The 13,496-nt window shown below is 43.0% G+C and overlaps 1 protein-coding gene across 1 annotated transcript in view; it reads right to left on the reverse strand.

Moving 5' to 3' along the window:
- The window catches only part of LOC118391090 (rab GTPase-binding effector protein 1-like), a 34,478-nt gene that overhangs the window by 4,525 nt on the left and 16,457 nt on the right, over window positions 1-13,496 (reverse strand). Inside the window, exons 9-14 of the mRNA XM_035782101.2 lie at window positions 5,272-5,574; window positions 4,835-4,987; window positions 1,997-2,101; window positions 1,597-1,713; window positions 1,263-1,361; window positions 733-873 (exon numbers count right to left, since the gene is read on the reverse strand). Coding sequence (XP_035637994.1) covers window positions 733-873; window positions 1,263-1,361; window positions 1,597-1,713; window positions 1,997-2,101; window positions 4,835-4,987; window positions 5,272-5,574 — 918 coding nt within the window. The remainder of the gene's footprint in view (window positions 1-732; window positions 874-1,262; window positions 1,362-1,596; window positions 1,714-1,996; window positions 2,102-4,834; window positions 4,988-5,271; window positions 5,575-13,496) is intronic.

A 13,496-nucleotide genomic window follows, 5' to 3' on the forward strand; every position in this document is an offset into this window, starting at 1 on the left:
AAGCTATTTTAAGTAATTGAATACTGCAATATGAGTTTATATGGGATGGGGGGAAAAAATAATCAGTTAGGTGGTTACAAGGGTTTAGCTACCGCACTTTCATCAAGGTTTGGATTCAATCTAAAGACTTGTTCAAAGCGGTCAAGAAATACACTATAGAATCTTTAACACCCCTGAATGAAGGGCCCTAGTATGCTGTCCCCTGTCAGTTCATCAAACAAAGTCAGTGATATATTACCTGGTCAGACAAGTGGATTGTTTCAGTTCTGAAAGACAGATTCTGTGCAGGTCTGCTAACATTACTAGACCTTTACAATTCCAGGAGAAGTATTTAACATCTCAGGAACCACATCAACATGACGCTCCTATAATGTGTGCAGAATCAGTGCATCTGGAACGCAACCAAAGTCTTAGAATATGACAAAGCTAAATCTAGGCTTAAAATATACACTACATTATCTGTCTTGGATTTACCTCTTGAATATTACTGTGGTTTTCTTCTTTGTCAATGCCAAGAAAGCTTGGTATGTAAGCATTGGGGGGAAAATTAAGAGCCTGGATGGTTCTTGCAATGAACTCATGTTTATTATTCAGATGTCAAGAGACATTCTGTAAATCTATGAATGTGTGTGACAAAATACATACAAAACAAATCGAGGGCTATGGTTTACAGTATTGAGATGCGCCTGAGAGCAATTCTCAAAACGGTGGCTGTGAATGATTGTCTCGTACTTGCACCGTGGTGGGTAGTTTGAAGTCCTCCTGCTGCTGGAGAGATAAGTGGAGTCGGTGTTTGCCTGTTAGGCTGTCGTTGTCCCTCTGCAGTCTGCTCAGTTCGTCTGCCACCTGCTCCCTAGACTGCATCAGCACTGCCTGGTTATGGCAAAAACAGCACTCCGTCAAATCATGTCATCACCCTCTTTCCTCCTGATGATTCAATGTACTGTAAAATGGAACTGCCGACCACAGTCTTCAGGTGTGATTCACTGGCAAATAGAGGCCAAACATCTGCCATCTGGCAGAACACTGCATCACATGTCCACCAGCTCTATCTCTTTGGCAGGAGAAACATCCTCCTTAATTCCAGAAAAAAGCCAGTTGCATCACTAAATCAAAGGCACATGCAGTGATGGAATGTCCAAATGCTTTGGCTGCCATCTTTTTTTTAACACAGTCTTTCTGGAATATATAGACATTATTAAGACACTGGAGGGCCAAACAAAGGCTATATTGAGAAGGTGTAGTAGAGACGTGCTGCTCACCATCCGTTCCTGTGTGTTCCTCTTGGCCTGACTGAAGGCCTCCTGTAGTGTGTTGAGCAGCAACTCCGACTCGTGGACTCTCTGCATGAGAGCAGCGACCTGAGACACAAAGAAAGAAATCAGCATGCTCCAAGGGATAACTGAGTAAACATACAATCTACAGAAAAGGAATGATGTATGCTGATTTATCCACAATCCAACAGGGAGCATTGTACATTCTTTGAAGATTATAACTAACTACTCAAACAAAGTAAGAGCTTTTTTTTTTTTTTTACTTTACGCTTTTTGCATAAGAACTCTGAATTGTGCGTATGTGTGTGTAATCAGGACAGACCTTGGCAGTGGTTTCCTCGTTTCCCTTTTTCACAGAGTCCTCCAGCTCCTGTTTTTCACTCAGGGTTCTCTCCAGCTGGTCGTTGGCCTGCCGCAGCATCACCTGGAGCTTCTTTACCTGAGAAGTACCAGCGAAATGAATGGGAGAGATCGGCACCAGTTAACACACTAAATCAGATGGTGCAAATATTTTCTATTCATTTAGGATTCTTGTCGACATATTTATTCGAATTCATATAGCCACACAACATATGCCATTGAATAGGGAAAGACTAAAGATCACATTTATCTATAATAAAGGACTTTGATTTTGAGATGTACCTTCCCTTTAAGTATCCTTGGCATTTAGTAAAGATTTCAGAAAGTCCAACTGTAATAGAGTATCTCAGAGAGGGAGTTACCTGATCACGTGTCTCTGCCTCCTGGCCCTGGATGACTTGCAGCTGTTTCTCGTAGTTGGAGCACATGTCACACCGCCGGCCCAACTTCCTCCCTGCGTTCTTCACCTAGTGACAGACGGCCAAGAAACCACTTAGGAGGAATACCACATGGTAAATACGTCTAGGAGAAAGATGTATATAGAAACTTTGGGCTGTCCATGAGTGCAGACTAAACTGTACACATTTCATAGCAGTGTGAAGATTGTTTACTTTATTCTACAGTACCATTTCAACACTTAGCCTACATTGTATTTCTCCGTTAGCCGGTAATAGCCGGCTTTTGGCCGATAAAAAAAAATTGAAGAACTGATTAATCAAATCGGCGCCAGACAAATTGTCCGGGAGACAAAATAATGATTTTTTGCCTATTCATTGATGGAAATACATTTGACTGGTCATGCTTATCGGACTATAGATTAATTGCAGAATTTAGGGGAATGAAATTGGCACGTGTGCAGCATACACATGGTACCTTTGAGCATAAAATCTGTCATACAGCGCAAGAGCTGCTGCTGCATCTCAAACAGCAAATGTTTTTACTACATACGAGTTAAGTCTTACCTTGCTTCAAAGCAGCCGAGCCAAAATCAGAACATATCCATGAAAGCAATAATTTTATATAAACTTTCTTTCATTGTCCAGTAGCCCAAAGCACAATCCTAGTCATATTAGCAACCCATGCCGGTTGTTGCATATTAGATCTCCCCTCAATTTCAAATAGATATTTTTCTCTGTCACAAACCGCTCACATGTGCAGTTGGCTTTTGAGAGTTTTCCAGCTTTTTTATTTTTATTTCACCTTTATTTAACCAGGTAGGCTAGTTGAGAACAAGTTCTCATTTGCAACTGCGACCTGGCCAAGAAAGCATAGCAGTGTGAACAGAGTTACACATGGAGTAAACAATTAACAAGTCAATAACACAGTAGGAAAAAAAGGGGAGTCTATATACAACGTGTGCAAAAGGCATGAGGAGGTAGGCGAATAATTACAATTTTGCAGATTAACACTGGAGTGATAAATGATCAGATGGTCATGTACATGTAGAGATATTGGTGTGCAAAAGAGCAGAAAAGTAAATAAATAAAAACAGTATGGGGATGAGGTAGGTGAAAATGGGTGGGCTATTTACCAATAGACTATGTACAGCTGCAGCGATCGGTTAGCTGCTCAGATAGCTGATTTGAAGTTGGTGAGGGAGATAAGTCTCCAACTTCAGCGATTTTTGCAATTCGTTCCAGTCACAGGCAGCAGAGTACTGGAACGAAAGGCGGCCAAATGAGGTGTTGGCTTTAGGGATGATCAGTGAGATACACCTGCTGGAGCGCGTGCTACGGATGGGTGTTGCCATCGTGACCAGTGAACTGAGATAAGGCGGAGCTTTACCTAGCGTGGACTTGTAGATGACCTGGAGCCAGTGGGTCTGGCGACGAATATGTAGCGAGGGCCAGCCGACTAGAGCATACAGGTCGCAGTGGTGGGTGGTATAAGGTGCTTTAGTGACAAAACGGATGGCACTGTGATAAACTGCATCCAGTTTGCTGAGTAGAGTGTTGGAAGCCATTTTGTAGATGACATTGCCGAAGTCGAGGATCGGTAGGATAGTCAGTTTTACTGGGGTAAGCTTGGCGGCGTGAGTGAAGGAGGCTTTGTTGCGGAATAGAAAGCCGACTCTTGATTTGATTTTCGATTGGAGATGTTTGATATGAGTCTGGAAGGAGAGTTTGCAGTCTAGCCAGACACCTAGGTACTTATAGATGTCCACATATTCAAGGTCGGAACCATCCAGGGTGGTGATGCTAGTCGGGCATGCGGGTGCAGGCAGCGATCGGTTGAAAAGCATGCATTTGGTTTTAATAGCGTTTAAGAGCAGTTGGAGGCCACGGAATGAGTGTTGTATGGCAGCTCGTTTGGAAGTTAGATAGCACAGTGTCCAATGACGGGCCGAAAGTATATAGAATGGTGTCGTCTGCGTAGAGGTGGATCAGGGAATCGCCCGCAGCAAGAGCAACATCATTGATATATACAGAGAAAAGTGTCAGCCCGAGAATTGAGCCCTGTGGCACCCCCATAGAGACTGCCAGAGGACCGGACAGCTAATTGCATTATGGAACGAACATTTGCGCCGTAGCCTACAGTCTTGTGCGCTTATGTGAAAAAAATGTTTTTGGGATTGTGGGTAAACAGGGAGTACAGGTGGGGACTAAGTACACACCCCTGAGGGGCCCCAGTGTTGAGGGTCAGCGTGGAGGACGTATTGTTGCCTACCCTCACCACCTGGGGGCAGCCTGTTAGAAAGTACAGGATCCAGTTGCAGAGGGAGGTGTTTAATCCCAGGGTCCTCAGATTAGGGATGAGTTTAGAGGGAACAATGGTGTTGAACGCTGAGCCGTAGTCAATGAACAGCATTCTCACATAGGTGTTCCTTTTGTCTAGGTGGGTATGTTCTGTTAATATGAATTACCATAATCTAAATGGGATTTCTGTCATTCTGAGCACTGTGAGTTGACGCCCTACTCAGGTTAAGCACCCAATGCATATGGTCCGGTAAATTTCTCAAATACCCGGTCAATTAAAACACTGCCTGTCAAATACCCAGCACCACATTTTCCTAACGGAAACCCTGCTTGGTAATAAGTGGTACTTAGTGGTGATTTTGAACCAATGTGATTATGGAATTACAAGCCAACAACTGTTACCATGTAAACAAGGTTTAGAGTACAATATCGAACTGGAAAACAAAGCCCAACGAAAATATCATAAAATTTAAATGAACCAAAACACTATGAAAACTGTCTGACCTCTTGCTGTAGCAGGTTCCACTCCTGGTCGCTGACCAACCGGTAGCCTGATGGGGAAAGGAAGGCGGTGTCGGGGGCGTGAGAAATGCTGGACATCAGCGAGGCGGTCTCCTCCTGCTCCGGTGTCATGGCCTTGATGGCCTTCTCCTGGTCCTGGATCATATCAAATTATTTAAATTACTCAAATTATTACTTAAAACTGCATGTAAAAAAAAAACGATACCTTTTACAGACGCAATAAATAATATAATAATAATAAATGCCATTTAGCAGACGCTTTTATCCAAAGCGACTTACAGTCATGTGTGCATACATTCTACGTATGGGTGGTCCCGGGAATCGAACCCACTACCCTGGCGTTACAAGCGCCATGCTCTACCAACTGAGCTACAGAAGGACCACATGAAATGAAAGTATAATAAAGGTTGATTTAAGACCTTGGTGAGGAGGAAGTGGCCGGCCGTCAGCTGGATGGAGCTGACCGATAGTGTGTCCCCAAAGCCCGCCAGGCCCTCAGAGGCCCCGCAGTCCGCCCCCACCAGGGGCCCAAAGTCAGACTCGTCCAGATGGCTGGCCGACTTAGCCTTATGGTTGTGGCCCCCCAGGCCCTGGAGACCCGGAGAGGAACCCAGGCTGTCTGTGGACTGGACCCTCCGCAGGCAGTCTTTGTAGGAGTCCAAGGGGCCCCCTGCCACCAGGTCTGTGTCTAAGGAGTACATGGAGCCGTGGGCACTGTGGTGCTGGAGGAGAAAAGAGGGAGTAAGTGAGTGGTTGTAATAACGAGAGGTAGATGAGTAGCACCTCAGGCTGCATTTACACTGGAAGCCCAATTCAGATATTTTGCATATCTGATTACCATCTGAACTATTCCCTAATGTGTAAACAGTAAAAAAAAGCACATGGAATCTGATCTTGACTTCCACCTACATACACTACATGACCAAAAGTATGTGGACATCTGCACGTCGAACATCTCATTCTAAAATCATGGGCATTAATATGGAGTTGGTCCCCCCTTTCCTACTATAACAGCCTCCACCATAGCCACCAGTCTCCACCATAGCCCAAACCATGAAAAACAGTCCCAGACCATTATTCCTCCATCATTCCAGAAAATGCGTTTCCACTGCTCCAGAGTCCAATGGCGGCGAGCTTTATACCACTCCAGCCGACACTTGGCATTGTGCATGATGATCATAGGCGTGTGTGGCTGCTCGGCTATGGAAAGCCATTTCATGAAGCACCCGACGAACAGTTCTTGTGCTGACGTTGCTTCCAGAGGCAGTTTGGAAGTCTGTAGTGTGATGCAACCAATGATTATTTACGCACTTCAGCAGTCCCATTCTGTGAGCTTGTGTGGCGTAACACTTCACAGCTGAGCCGTTAGTGCTCCTTGAGGTTTCCAGTGGACTAATCCATTGTGGAGGCCTGGGGATGGCACAGTCCATCACAATTAAGACAAGTGCTACTAAAATTGTATATGGTTATATTACATAATTGCAATGGTGCCACACTAATAAAATTACTATTTAATAACAAATGTGCTTTCCCCTGTGTTTGATAGGGGTTGCTGTCCGCGGTTCTGAAGCGCCTTTTCCTAGACCATGTTGCGATGTGCCTAATAGCCAAGTTAAGTAGCATATTGGTGTTGAGGTGGAGGCAGCAGTGGAGAAGAAACCGCAACTTAAGTCTGCAATCAATAGCCTAACTTAAATGTGCCTGGCTTTATGAATCATCAATACATCTACAGAAGTAAGACAGATCCTGCTTCTGTTGGCTGTTTGAGTGTTTGTTTAATAGCCTACGGATTCAGTGAGCACCAAGCCTCATGCAATGACCTATCAAGTAAATAATATCACAAACTTGTCTGTGTTTAATCTTTGATTTTCTGCAATAAAGGCTTTACTTTTTCTCTCATTAGAACAGCCTCTAGTATTATTTATAATTCATCTAGTGTTGCTTACACTGTTCCAAATTGTCCTCTTAGAGATAGGGATGTTTACTGCCCCTACTGGAGGAATTTGGTGCCCTTAATAAACAGGATCAATTTTTGTCAAAAGTTGCTAATATATGCATGTAAAAAATATTATCGAATAGAAAACACTCTAAAGCTTCTAAAACCATTTAAATTGTGTCTATGTAAAGCAGAACTCTCAGAGCATGCATTCTTCCAAACTATCTCTTGTCATGATAAAAGTTGGCCCAACTTTGACGTCATCGCAAACACCCTTCCCAAACAGTTACAGCTCTGGGAACAGTCCCTACGTGTTCAGCGCGATCTCAGCTTTCAATGGGGCTTCTCATTGTGAGAATCGCGCGCTCGCGAGAGTTTGAGCATGCCGAAAGCTCTCCGTCACTCAAAAAAAACAGTCACTTTTATATGCGCTCTGGTCAAGTCCTGTCTTTTTTCCAAGATCGATTGAACGGTGCCTGTGTTTCTGTTCGTTCTCACGTTTGCTGTACACCTTTATAACATGTTAAAGCTTGATTATGAAGTTAGTTTGACAAGTTTACTCGACATATAATTTGTAAGTTCGACGTTTTGGTGCACATCCACTTGACTTTTGGCTACATTTCGACCGAAAAGTGTTGTGTTTGAGAACCGAAAGACGCAGACTTGAAAACTAAACGCTGTTTTGGTAAGTATAATCCCTTCCAGGTCTTTTGATGGAAGAACAGCAAAGGTAAGGGAATATTTATGTGGTAAATTTGGGTTTCTGTCGACTCCAAGATAGAGTGATAATGCTACTTTTGGAGCGCCGACTCCTAGTATAGCCTAGTGAACGCAACCTGTAACGTTAAAAATAAATGTAACACAGCGATTGCATTTAGAAGAAGTGTATCTTCCTATACATATGTAGAACATGCATATTTAGTCAAAGTTTATGATGTGTATTCCTTGTTAGCTGACGTTATCTGCCGGAGCTATCGTCATTTCTCCTGACATTTTAGTAGCATTTTTTGAACGATGCGTCATTGTAAACAGAGATTTATGGATATATATTACAGATTATTGAAAAAAAATGTACTGTGTAACATGTTATATTACTGTCATCTGATGAAGATTTCAAAAGGTTAGTGAAATGATTTTTCTTTTAATCCTGCGTTTGTTGATTGCATATTTTGTCCTACTTGGCTATGCAAATGAGCTATGTCTGCGGTGGTGGTTTGACATAAATATGTGCTATGTTTTCGCCGTAAAACATTTTAGAAATCTGACTTGCTGGGTAGATAAACAACTTGTTTATCTTTCATTTGAGCTATTGGACTTGTTAATGTGTGGAGGTTAAATATTTTTAGGAATATTTATTGCGTTCCATGCGCCACATTACAGCTGAGGGTGTTGGGGGGGGTCCCAGCTGGGAACGGGTGTCTCTGTAAGGTTAAAAATAACGCTCTTTTCTTGATCTCATTATTACTATTAATAATATTTTTATAATAATAATAATAATAAGTAATGTCATTATCATTAGTAGGCTAAGGATAGCAGCCTTTTATTAACCACCATTGAGCTGTAGGCCTAAGAGCACATCCTGTTTAGTCTTAATACCATAACTTACCTAGGCCTATATTTCAATATCCCCAGAGATATTAGATTAGATTCAAGTCCGGGCTCTGGCTGGGCCACTCAAAGACATTCAGAGACTTGTACCGAAACCACTCCTGCGTTGTCTTGGCTGTGTGCTTAGGGTCGTTGTCCTGTTAGATAGTGAACCTTCGCCCCAGTCTGAGGTCCTGAGCTCTCTGGAGCATGTTTTCATCAAGGATCTCCCTGTACTTTGCTCTGTTCATCTTTTCCTCAAACCTGACTAGTCTCCAAGTCCCTGCACTGAAAAACATCCCACAACATGCTGCCACCATGGTTCACTGCATTCAGACCAAAGAGTTCAGTCTTAGTTTCATCAGAGTTCTTTAGGTTCTTTAGAGTTCTTTAACTCCAAGCGGGCTGTCATGTGCCTTTTACTGAAGAGTGGCTTCGTCTGGCCTGAAAGGACTGATTGGTGGAGTACTGCAGAGATGGTTGTCCTTCTGGAAGTTTCTCCCATCTCCACAGAGGAACTCTAGAGCTCTGTCAGAGTGACCATCGAGTTCTTGGTCACCTCCCTGACCACCTCGCTGACCAAAGCCAGCTCTAGGAAGAATCTTGGTGGTTCCAAACTTCTTCCATTTGAGGATGATGGAGACCACTGTGTTCTTGGGGACCTCCAATGCTGCAGAAATGTTTTTGTACCATTCCGAGATCTGTGTCTCGCCAAAATCCTGTCGTCTCGGACAATTCCTTCGTCCTCATGACTTGGTTTTTGAACTGAAATGCACTGTCAACTGTAGAACCTTAGGAGTGTGCCTTTCCAAATCATGGTTTAATCAATTGAATTTACCACAGGTGGACTCCAATCAAGTTGTGGAAACATCAAGGATGATCAATGGAAACAGGATGCACCTAAGCTCAATTTCGAGTCTCATAGCCAATGGTCTGAATACTTATGTAAATAAAGTGTGTATTTAATACATTTGCAAAAAATTCTAAAACACCCGTTTTCATTTTGTCACTACGGGGTATGTGTAACAGTGGCGCAGCAACCTAAGGCGCTGCATCTCAGTGCAAGAGGCGTCACTATAGTACCAGGTTTGAATCCAGGCTGTATCACATCCGGCCATGATTGGGAGTCCCATAGGGAGGCGCACATTGGCCCAGCGTCGTCCGGGTTTAGCCGTCATTGTAAATAAGAATTTTTTCTTAATTGACTTGCCTAGTTAAAAGTTCCATGTAAAACAATATATTGATGAGGACATTATTTTTTAAATCCATTTTAGAATAAGGCTGTAATTTAACATGTGGAAAAAGTCAGGTGGTCTGAATACTTTCCGAATGCATTGTATATAGGCTACTGTATCAATTAATCATTCATGAAATGCAATCAAGCATTTTAGTTGAAATAAAGTGAGCCTTGACCAATTAGCTTAAATAATAAATAATTATATTTCTGAAATTGCATTAATGAATACGACTGTTTCGTCTTTGCTGTAATAAAAGTTTAGCAAAAAGATTTATAGACTCTCTGGTAACCTTATATTTGATTTATTTTAGTTTACATTGCTCCAAACAGTCAGAAAAAGTATATTGTAATCTATACAGCACCTGTTGCTGGACAGTCAGAAAAATATATAGGATATAGAAAATATACAATTTTGGTTCTTCGGGTGGTTGTGTAAACACAGAAATCGAGAAGAGGGAGAGAAAAAGTGCTTGTGGGGATGTGCTGTGGTTGAGCGATGGCAAAACTGCAGTGTCAAGATTGGAAATTAAAGGTGTATTGTCAGCAGAGAATAGTGCTTTTAACATGCTTTAGACCAATTTCTTGAATACTTATGTCAGGAATTCTCCAAGCCACTTAAGGAGATTTCATTTCAGACCACAATTGACCATGCTTGTCACAGAGGATTAGGTGGAAAAGTGAACATTCTACCGTCACAGAGAAGTCATTGTGAAGACGTGGAGTTAATATCCTGAGTTTATGGCCAATCCAGTCCTCAGTTCTCTCTCTTTCTACGTCATCACACAACAGAACGTACTATCTATACTCGGTTTGTTGTTTTAAATGAAACAGTTCATCAAATAGTTTAAAATCATAGCTCAAGTTTTTATTGCTACAGAGTCCGCAACACGGTTAGCTTTCATGGCTGGGACTGCAAGTTTGTGCGCCAGATTACTGTTAACACTGGAACCGCCATAATCAAACGACAATGGCCTCTGACCTTTGTAAATAAATAAAAATATCCCCCCCAAAAAGCAATGTCCTTCACCTTCCCTGACTTTTTCTAAATGTTTGTATTTTACAATGTGATTTCAAAATTCTGACAAATGAGCAAACAGAAAAGTATTGCGCATTTTTCACACCTATTCCCAACTTAAAATGCCCAGACAATGCACAGTCTCATATTGGCACTAATTATGTTAACTATTACTAATCACATTTATTGTAACGGAAACGATAACATACTACATGTTGTAGTAGGCATTTAGAATAATGCAAAACATATCCTTGACTTGACTCCGAGTTGATGAAGTTGATGAGCGAAGGGACGCAAACGATGCCCCCTGAATGAATGCCCAATGGATGGAAAGGGCGATACTTGTGCAAGTTACTTCACAATCAAAATGTAAATTAGGCTTAACTGAATGATGAGGGCGAAGAGGTCAATTTAATTTAGAAAAATAGTGTGATGAGTTTGTGTAATGCCCATTTATCATTATTGGCACTTATGTTAATTTGACCGTGTGTCTTGCAGGTTGATACCATTCTCTTTTACTTCGTAAAAATACAGTAAATAAAACAGTCCCATAAAAATAACTATTACGAATAAAATGTATTGTAAGGGCCTCCCGGGTGGTGCAGTGGTTAAGGGCGCTGTACTGCAGCACCAGCTGTGCCACCAGAGACTCTGGGATCACGCCCAGGCTCTGTCGTAACCGGCCGCGACCGGGAGGTCCGTGGGGCGACGCACAATTGGCCTAGCGTTGTCCGGGTTAGGGAGGGTTTGGCCGGTAGGGAAATCCTTGTCTCATCGCGCACCAGCGACTCCTGTGGCGGGCCGGGCGCAGTGCGCGCTAACGAAGGTTGCCAAGTGCACAGTGTTCCTCCGACACATTGGTGCAGCTGGCTTCCGGGTTGGATGGCACTGTGTTAAGAAGCAGTGCGGCTTGGTTGGGTTGTGTATCGGAGGACGCATGACTTTCAACCTTCGTCTCTCCAGAGCCCGTACGGGAGTTGTAGCGATGAGACAAAATAGCTACGAAAACAATTGGATAGAAAAAGGGGTAAAATTCTAAAAATAAATAAATAAATAAATAAATAAAGAGATATATATATTTTCGTAAATGAAACTAAAACATGCTACGTGTTGCAGTAGGCCTTTAGAATATTGCTAAAAATATCCTTGACTCTAGTGACTCCAAGTTGATGAGCAGGAAACAAACAATGTGTAATCTGATGAGTGACAATATTATTATTTGTCAAATTGTACATGAAGAGATGGGTGCATTTTGTAATTGACAGATGCAGGGAATAGATCATCACTTCATCAAATCGTCCTTCAGAGTCAGATGCATGTAAAAAAATTGTGATTTCTATATAGTATCAGACGGAGCGGAGCACATTCTGCCGTTTCTGACACTTAACTTTGTCAAATAATTCTCACAATTCAAGAGGTGCAACCATTTCCAAAATCCACTTAACGAAAATATACATGCTGTCCATGCCTTCAGCACATGAACACTTGCGAGGCCTCATTGCTCTGGCTACATAGCAAAAAACTAGTAACAAACTTAAAATAGCTTATTTTTTTGTCCCCTCAGGAGTCAAATCAGAGACAGAGTACAACATACAGAACAGACAAAGTTCACAATGGCAAGCTGAACCAAATTAATGGATGCACTGACAGCATTGCAAATGTTGCAGACACACCAAGACAGTCGTGAAGAGAGCACAACAAATTCCCCCTCAGGAAACTAAAAAGATTTGGAATGGGTCCTGAGATCCTCAAAAGGTTCTACAGCTGCAACATTGAGAGCATGACTGGTTGCATCACTGCCTGGTACGGCAATTGCTCAGCCTCAAGGCACTACAGAGGGTAGTGCGTACGGCCCAGTACATCACTGGGGCTAAGCTGCCTGCCATCCAGGACCTCTAGCCAGGCGGTGTCAGAGGAAGGCTCTAAAAATCAACAGTTTTTACCCCCAAGCCATAAGACTCCTGAAGAGGTAATCAAATGGCTACCCAAACTACACTGCTCAAAAAAATAAAGGGAACACTTAAACAACACAATGTAACTCCAAATCAATCACACTTCTGTGAAATCAAACTGTCCACTTAGGAAGCGACACTGATTGACAATAAATTTCACATGCTGTTGTGCAAATGGAATAGACAACAAGGTGGAAATTATAGGCAATTAGCAAGACACCCCCAATAAAGGAGTGATTCTGCAGGTGGTGACCACAGACCACTTCTCAGTTCCTATACTTCCTGGCTGATGTTTTGGTCACTTTTGAATGCTGGCGGTGCTTTCACTCTAGGTGGTAGCATGAGACGGAGTCTACAACCCACACAAGTGGCTCAGGTAGTGCAGCTCATCCAGGATGGCACATCAATGCGAGCTGTGTTAAGGTTTGCTGTGTCTGTCAGCGTAGTGTCCAGAGCATGGAGGCGCTACCAGGAGACAGGCCAATACATCAGGAGACGTGGAGGAGGCCGTAGGAGGGCAACAACCCAGCAGCAGGACCGCTACCTCTGCCTTTGTGCAAGGAGGAGCAGAAGGAGCACTGCCGGAGGCCTGCTAAATGACCTCCAGCAGGCCACAAATATGCATGTGTCTGTTCAAACGGTCAGAAACAGACTCCATGAGGGTGGTATGAGGGCTCGACGTCCACAGGTGGGGGTTGTGCTTACAGCTCAACACCGTGCAGGACATTTGGCAATTGCCAGAGAACACCAAGATTGGCAAATTCGCCACTGGCGCCCTGTGCTCTTCACAGATGAAAGCAGGTTCACACTGAGCACATGTGACAGACGTGACAGTCTGGAGACGCCGTGGAGAACTTTCTGCTGCCTGCAACATCCTCCAGCATGACCGGTTTGGCGGTGGGTCAGTCATGGTGTGG

The sequence above is a fragment of the Oncorhynchus keta genome, chromosome 12, assembly GCF_023373465.1.
Source record: "Oncorhynchus keta strain PuntledgeMale-10-30-2019 chromosome 12, Oket_V2, whole genome shotgun sequence".
NCBI lineage: Eukaryota > Metazoa > Chordata > Actinopteri > Salmoniformes > Salmonidae > Oncorhynchus > Oncorhynchus keta.